The sequence below is a fragment of the Bipolaris oryzae genome, assembly GCF_000523455.1.
Source record: "Bipolaris oryzae ATCC 44560 unplaced genomic scaffold scaffold_283, whole genome shotgun sequence".
Taxonomy (NCBI): Eukaryota; Fungi; Ascomycota; class Dothideomycetes; order Pleosporales; family Pleosporaceae; genus Bipolaris; species Bipolaris oryzae.
Window position 1 is genome coordinate 11,306 of NW_006911559.1, and position 7,706 is coordinate 19,011.

Consider the following 7,706-nt stretch of genomic DNA (forward strand, 5'->3'; position numbering starts at 1 on the left):
ATTGTCAAAATATAAGACATCCCCTGATAAAGGTAATCCGTCTAGCTCGTCATAGTCATGATCGGACTCCCATGCCTTCACGTCGATCCCCAAAGCTGCTTCCAATGTTTGCCTGCCGTGGGCCTCCAAAACTGTGTTGCAAAGGCGAAGGTTATCAAATGAAGTCTCAACCCATGAGTCCAGGCCTGTACCAATCATTTCATCTTCTCCGAGCCATACCGTTACTGCTAGCGAATGGCTGAAGATATCTCTTATCCTGAGTATCTGAGCATTGCGCTCGTCGATGTCGTCCTGATTGATGCAAATGGCATCGATCCAGACCTTGTCCACGCGGGAAGACCGAAGGCGATCCAAAGCAGCAGCCAGGTTCTCCCTAACAGTGACGGGCACCCCGTTGATGGTGATTGTCTTCGTATCTTCTGGACTTCCCCACATGTAACTGATTGCGGTGTAGTCACCCCATGTGAACCTAGCCATAGTGCGGAACACGTCTGAGGATTTAAACTGCTTGCACCAGGCATCGTCAACCTGGCTCCTGCTCCATTGTGTAAGGTGTGCGGTACGAAATACTGTACATTCTGGGTTAAAGTCGTCCAAAGATACGTGCTCAAGTGTAAGGCGCAAGGGACCGAGACGTAGACCTAGAATGCGATCTAGGCGACCACTCAAGTCGTCGGGTGTCGAGGGAGGCTCGAAGGACAATACTCGAATCTCGTTTCGGGAAGCGTCCAGAGGCTTGTACTGAACGCGTTGCGAGGGAGAGCCCGAGGCTGAATCCATATCTATTCGTTGATGTCGACGGGAGTTTGGATTGACCTAATAGAAGTAAACATTTCAAACACTATAGAAATGAATTGGAGAGGTTGGGATGATCAGATCACGTCGATTCATGGCGTGCCTGCCGTGCGACACCACCGACCCGAGGATTGGCTGCACCTATGCGTTGATACCTAACAGGATGTACGTAGCGACTGTATCCCATCAATGCCAAACGACGAATAGAGTTAGTCGGTTCGGTAGGGCCATTTGCGAAGTCTTTTCGGATGGATAGCCAGTAGTTGTGGAGTCCTTCGCGGCGGAACCAGCAGTGAAGATGTCGATTACGCCTTCCCTGGCAGGCGTCATCTGGTCATCTACTCCTACTAATCAATGACGAGGCCTCATCATCATTCCTCGTCACTGCCCTGATGCAGTCAGCCACATATATCACAGTAAGATGCCCACGGATGTATGGGCTGAGAAGTGCGGGGTCATCTCGCATTAGGCAGGATTATGCTTGTCTTCAAAGCTTCCAGCCCAACGTATGTAGCCCTCAGTAGCGCTGTACCCTCTACCGATTTATGCCTGGCAAGCTATGTGTCCGACTTCGATTGGGTCGTGATGAGACCGACACGTAGCGAATATGCGCTGAGCCATGAATGGAGGGAATTGGCCGAGGTTTTGATAGCGTGGAGCGGAACGCTTTCACAACGACGAATAACGTTGGCCTCGAGGATGGAGGCACAATGCTCACTATGGGCTGGAGAGCGTTGAGTGCTCTGGTGGTTCGTCATCTTGTCACAGGTGCTGTTTTGCTGTGTTGACAAATAGCTGGAAGGGGCGCGACGCGCTCACACGATAGCGAATAGTAGGCTCGTAGATGAAGTAGGTGCAGGCAGAGAGGGGTCGAATCCAGAGGCGCAGGCGGGTACAGGATCGTCATGCATGGTTGCGACATAATTGCATTTCTCTGTACACGAAAAACGCGATTGCACAGCCGCAATCTAGGTGCATCTTTTCATTACGGATTATGTCATACGTTCAAAGGCGCCTGACAACATTGAACCATCATCACGCACAGGCAGAATATATGGACAGTCTGTATGGGAGGATCAGGCGCAACTAAGTATGAGTATTGCTGTGATAATCTCTCGATGATACCCGCTGCTGACACATAGTAGCAGTTATCGACGATCTAGACACCCGTCACATCTCTACACCAAGACGATCTCAAACAGTTATGTTTTTAGGGGGAATGCCAAAGGGTGGATGTGCCACATGCTTATGCTGAGCGGGTGCTAGGATGCCTGGTGATGAGAACGTCCATCTCGCAAGCAATATGATGTGGGCACTGCAAGGCAGAAAAGAGGATATGATTAGGTGTAAAGGCACTTGGAAGGACATTGTAGACTAAGTCGAATTATAGAATTGTGAAAGACATCGCCAATTTTATACAAGTTTTCAAAGGCCGAAGCACCACAGTCACGCTACATACACAACGCAAAGTACCAAATTGTAAATAAGTAGATAGAACGGCCTTCAGCCAAAGTCCTACATAGCCAACGGCTGGTACAGGACTATAATGGAATAATAATATACAAGTTTTCTTTCTACTATACTACTTGGTCAACAACTCCTGATATTTTTAGAAACGGTGTTTTGTTGTGATTCAAGAATGTGTTAACTGATTCTAGGGTTCATTGCGCAGCTCGTTTTTGGAGAAATGTTATCCTTGCGAGCGTTGGAGTTGCTGCATGGTGGTGTGATTATCTTTCGCAACACGTACCACGCGCCGTGGAGTGGGGCACCGCCAAGACTGCTGATCGACCAGCGCGTTGCCCGCATCGCTAGCATCGTCAACGATGGATGACAGCGCACGACACTTTAGACAAGAACACGCAAGCGGGGGGCCATACCAAGCCAGGATTAAGAGGGAATTCTTATTCCAAGATCATAACTCATACGGCATTCGCCATACTTCGGAGCCAGATGGATGCTCAAGCGCCTGCTACTCGTCGACAGGTATTCTTAAAGTATCGTGAGCTCTTTACTGGTAAGAATGTGCGAAAGAGAAAGGCTATACGCAAAATCCTCCTAAAAAACCTACCTGACTCAAAAGCGTCTGCTGGTGACGCGCATATCAACAACGTCGTTTCTATCCTCAAGTCTCTTCTTGAGGATGGCGTGTTCCAATCTGAGGAGATGGCAAGCAAGCACTTTCCAGACCTCATCACAGGACAATCCTCGGAAATACCAACCGGAAACATCTCGAAGAAACGCAAGGTATCTCCTAGAAGGTCAATCGATGTCGGACGAGTGATGGAAACTAAGACTATCGACAAATCGAGTCCTGGGACCACAGCCGGTATGTACTTTAACTATTCTCTTGTCCGATAGGTAGCATCTCACATGCTCGCATGTAGGAATTTCTGTTATCAACAGCCAAGGAAATAGAACCTTTGACGTAACTTCGCGACCATCTGCATTTCCCTACAATGTTCAACATTATGTACTGTCGCTATCCCAGCAAATCCTTGAAGAAGTATGCTTCCGATTTATGAAGAGGTGGCTTCCTTCATTGCTTGAAAAGTATGGCTGGACTTGTGCAGCTGCGGTCGAGCTCACAAACTGGGTACGTGTCATTAAGAAGCATTTGGACATTCTGCCTAGCGGTTGCATGAGTACCGAACAAAAAAAGTGTTTCAAAGAAATCTTACCATGCATTACTCAATTACGCCACACCGCAGTTCATCGCCTACATCTTACCTCTGTTCAATTGCTGAAGCAAGTCCACTCCGCACATACACTAGCCGAAATCTTGCAAGACGACGAGTGCAGAAATCGATTGCAAACCATACATTCAAGGGTGAATACGTGGGCCAAGAATATGGACCATAGTATGGAAGTGATGAAGCAAGAAGCAGAACGTAGGGTCCGTCAGCTAGAGCTGATGCTGCAGACAACCATCGCGCAGCAGCAGAACAAAATATCTTCGGCCGCAGGCCAAGGGTTGATTGATTCCATCACCACGGAGTTCAGACTCCACCTTCCGGATGCGGCAGCAGAAATCAAGGACACATTCACATGCGACGAGCATGCTCGGAATGCTGGAGGCACTATAGTCGTTGACGAGGACGATATCGAAAGTGACGAGAATCAACTGCAAACGGAATTATAGTAGCTGCAAAATTCGTGAAATATTTTCTAGATAGAGGACTACATAATGGATACTAAAGAAATAGACGTTCTTTATGAATGACAGGAAATTTGCATCATGTTAAAACTTTACATGGTATGATTTTAGCGGGTTTGTGATCAAATGGGCAATGGAAACGATTAGAAAACAAGCGGTACTGAATGAGAGATAAGTGCAAGGTGTATCTGGTACTGTAACACACTCTCTTGGAGTAGTGTTCTTGTAGCGCTTAGCTAAATCTGCCCTATGCAGCGAATGAAAGATTCTAGTACTCTTCATGGCGAGGGGCAGCACCTACCCAGCTGCGGCAGCTTGGCTACGTACAACAGCAAACCTTCTGAGCACGAGCAACGGTTGGGACACAATTCCGGGGCATGCTGTGGGCAATCATTCGCCCGCGTCTGCTCTGCTCGAAACTGCGCTCATTCACTGCGACCAGCTATAATGAAGGGAAATCTCAAGCTTATCCACAATATATTGCAATCTAGTCGACGCAACCTTAACTACATAACTGACTCGTCGTTGCAGCATTGAAACTTGACATGAATTACTGATCTAATCTAATCAAGTCTAGTCCAGCAGGAGTAGAAGTATTTAGTCTGCTCCATTCACTGATCGAAACAAACAGCGGATTTTGGATCTTCTGTCTCAATCTAATCTGATTTGCTCAAAGTTCCCCTCAGCCCCCATACTAATCAACTAGATTCCGTAATGAACGTACTGGAACAACCACTCTACAGTTCCTAGGGGATATTTGCGAGAACAGTAGTCCAAATTCCAGGTGAATACAGATGTTTCTGTCCAGCACAATCTCCCAAGCTGGTTATTTTTTTTGCGTTGGTAGTTTCGGATACTTTTCCTCGTAATTTCTGAGGCTTCTCTTATGTCTACTATTAGCATCCAACCTCATATTATAACAGTCAAGAAGTATTCAAAATTAAACCTGCTTACCTTTTATCTACTTCTTATAGTTGACCAATGCATATTACGTCTTATTTCAGGTTAAGATACCAGTCTTGTACCAATCGACAGAGCCTTCACTAGGCTCTATAGCTTTTCTTATTGCCACATGTAACGGATCGGATTTTGTCGGTCTCCACCCACGCTTTTGGAAATTCGTCAACCCAAAGGCTGCAACCCAGGAAGCAGTTTGATCAACAGGCCAGACTTCGTAGGCAAAGTTCTCTGCCCCCTTCACGGTAGGATGCACCATCTCAATTCGCAAGATAGCCCCACCGGCTATGGCCCACCTGAGAATGGGCTCTTCAATAGCTTGATAAGTGGTCATCCCAGATGGATTAAATCGCCTTGGGGGCGGTGGTGACAACACAGTGACCTTTTCTCCTTTTGTAATGTACCACGCGAAGATTACAGAAGCACCCTTCATATATTTACTCCATTTCTGCTTCGATTTTTTCTCTTTCGGACATAGCGGGTCATCTAGGTTCATTAGAGGTCCCATAGCAGTAGTGAGTGTTTGCAGGTCATGTGCATCTGCCCAATGTTGAACTTCTTCACGTGAGAAGCCACTCCACAAGACCTGACTGTTGGGTCGCCAATGGCTTCCAAGGAACTGCTGATGGATTTGCGATTCTTCATCAATACTAAGGTATTCAGAGAGAGTCGGTAACAACGATGACAGTGAGTGTTGCACATCCGTGTGAGGTATAGGCTGGCTTCTATCTGCAGAAACCGCGTATTTTATTCCATAGTCAGTCGTATCCATCGATCCAAGTTAATCCAGTAGACTTGTCGAATGAATTTCTCATAGACTGGTCTTTGCAGATTGAGGTGAAAACGAATTCATGGATACATAACACGACCGAGTCAAGCAAATCTGTTATAAGAGTAGCTTGTTGAAATCTTTAGCCTGTGACGTCCATGAATAGGACTTACAGGAAGTTAACGATGAAAGAGTAAGGTAGTTGTTAGTGTCTTTTCCATTTGTCATGCTTGCCCCGCACTCCAAGCCATTAAGTGATAGGCGCGATCATCGATCAGCGTCAGAGTGGCAACGGGCAAGGATATGGGTGTCAGTAGATCCAGAGTCAAAGCTAATCCGCAAACCTTACTCGACCCCAACGGTTCCATATGGAAAATTTTAAAAAATTGGCCGTGCGTTGCAACGCGCGGGCAATTTCTTGAAATTTTTGGAACGAACCATTGGGCCCGAGTAGCTCCTCGGAGCTGTGAAAGCAACCGTAATTCTAGAGCGGCCTATCGGATTGCTATAGGAGCGATGTGAATTGTTGTAGGTTCTATGGAGAAGCACAGCTGTTCCTATGCAACAGGCTAGGCCACCCGCGTCTTCCAATAGGGCGCTGCACCTTTCATACGTCATGCATTATTAATCGAGTTTGGTAGGGTGGTCCACTTGCAAATGGAACACGTTAGGTACAGATCGTTTGCTTAGCGGGAGTGAGGGACTTTTGGGTTTATGGAACAACTTGCTCGCTATTGCTATAGATCTGCAATGAAAACTCCACCTTCTTCAATCTTGGGAGCTCGGCAACAAAGGACGCATCCCTCCAAATCCCCATTCCTCCAGATGCTGTTGGACAAACTCAATACAACGTAAGAACGTCTGCGCTCCACCATGACATGCCCCGCTCTAAATGTTGAGCTAATCCACTAAGAATTGTGAATTGCTTTCTTTTTCCTTGCTTTGTTCTAGGCCTGCTAGAGCCAATTTAAAAGAGGTTACTCAGACAGTGGTAAATATTATCGCAGTGTGCTGGAGATATAAAGTTGGAGAGCCTGCATTGTACCAAAGGCTTTGCGTTTCCTTGGACAAAGCGGACAACGGAGTTCAGGCTTAGTTTTGTCAATCACGCCACTCCTTCTAAGCGAGAAAAGGCTATCCTGGATTGGCGACCAATCTACTAGTCTACCCTCCACACTACCCTGAGAGTGCGTGGGAGTGACCAGTAGCCAGCCATCTGAACTATCGAGAGACGTGATCGGCGGTCTGGCTTGAGGAAACGAATCATGTGCCAAAAAGTAAGTAGAGCTCGAAGGTGTGATTTTTGGGAGGGTGTGGATCGTATGATCTCTGTCATACAGTTGAATAATGTCGTAGATGTTATCGCGGTCCACACCTTAACAGCACTTTCCGTTTTCAAGATGGTGCAGTAGAGCTGACGACGCACTAAATTTTCCTCGGCATCCCTCTCCTATAGGGCAAATCAGAGCGCTGAGTGGCTTTTGCTTTATCGACTCAATGTTGTTGGAGAGCCTGGAGAGACGGAAACGTTCGCCGACATCTCTTGCATGCCTGGTCATCTACTCTCTCCGCAGTAGCTGTTTTAGCCATTCTTGCATTTCCATGGGGCTTTTACTGGAGAGGCCTCCGATGCGCACGGCTCGCCATATGTGCGTTCAATGCATGGATGTCTTTGAAAGAGATGTCACAGTTGCAACATTCATATTCGGAAGCATGGAGCTCTGCCTCATGGTGGATTTTCCAGGCAATCTGGCTTTCAAAGGGAAGGTCGCATTTCGAACAAAAAGAGTGCCCCGTAGCGATGTGGTGGTCTTCAAGAATATCCAGGCGCTCACAGAGCTTGTTGTAATAGCCACATTTGCGAATAGTATAGTCGTGCTGGACAACTAGAGGATGTTTGCAACCATGTCTGCAGATATGAGAGGGAAAGTGCCCTCTCTCTCTTCGATATTCTTCTAGATCAGTCGCGTGCGTATGTATAGGTGCAGCCGCAAAAACACTCAAAAGGATCGGTTACGCGAAGAGTCA

General features: G+C 47.0%; 5 protein-coding genes across 5 annotated transcripts; 2 read left to right on the forward strand and 3 right to left on the reverse strand.

Annotated features, from left to right (window-relative positions):
* Positions 1–607: 607 nt before the first annotated feature.
* COCMIDRAFT_109716 (uncharacterized protein) lies at positions 608–760 on the reverse strand (the record flags this gene model as incomplete). Its single annotated transcript, XM_007695216.1, has 1 exon — positions 608–760. A coding segment is annotated over one exon (153 nt), but the record flags the coding sequence as incomplete, so codon positions are not given.
* A 129-nt stretch (positions 761–889) lies between these two features.
* Positions 890–1,051, forward strand: COCMIDRAFT_109715 (uncharacterized protein; the record flags this gene model as incomplete). The annotated part of the gene is made up of 1 exon (XM_007695217.1): positions 890–1,051. The coding sequence occupies one exon, from the start codon at positions 890–892 to the stop codon at positions 1,049–1,051; it is 162 nt and encodes a 53-aa protein (XP_007693407.1).
* A 1,697-nt stretch (positions 1,052–2,748) lies between these two features.
* COCMIDRAFT_109706 (uncharacterized protein) lies at positions 2,749–3,937 on the forward strand (the record flags this gene model as incomplete). The annotated part of the gene is made up of 2 exons (XM_007695218.1): positions 2,749–3,124; positions 3,183–3,937. 2 exons carry the CDS (start codon positions 2,749–2,751, stop codon positions 3,935–3,937), a joined length of 1,131 nt encoding a protein of 376 aa, XP_007693408.1.
* Positions 3,938–4,036: 99 nt separating this feature from the next.
* COCMIDRAFT_109711 (uncharacterized protein) lies at positions 4,037–4,234 on the reverse strand (the record flags this gene model as incomplete). The annotated part of the gene is made up of 1 exon (XM_007695219.1): positions 4,037–4,234. The coding sequence occupies one exon, from the start codon at positions 4,232–4,234 to the stop codon at positions 4,037–4,039; it is 198 nt and encodes a 65-aa protein (XP_007693409.1).
* An 847-nt stretch (positions 4,235–5,081) lies between these two features.
* On the reverse strand, positions 5,082–5,576 carry COCMIDRAFT_62452 (uncharacterized protein; the record flags this gene model as incomplete). Its single annotated transcript, XM_007695220.1, has 1 exon — positions 5,082–5,576. A coding segment is annotated over one exon (495 nt), but the record flags the coding sequence as incomplete, so codon positions are not given.
* Positions 5,577–7,706: the final 2,130 nt, after the last annotated feature.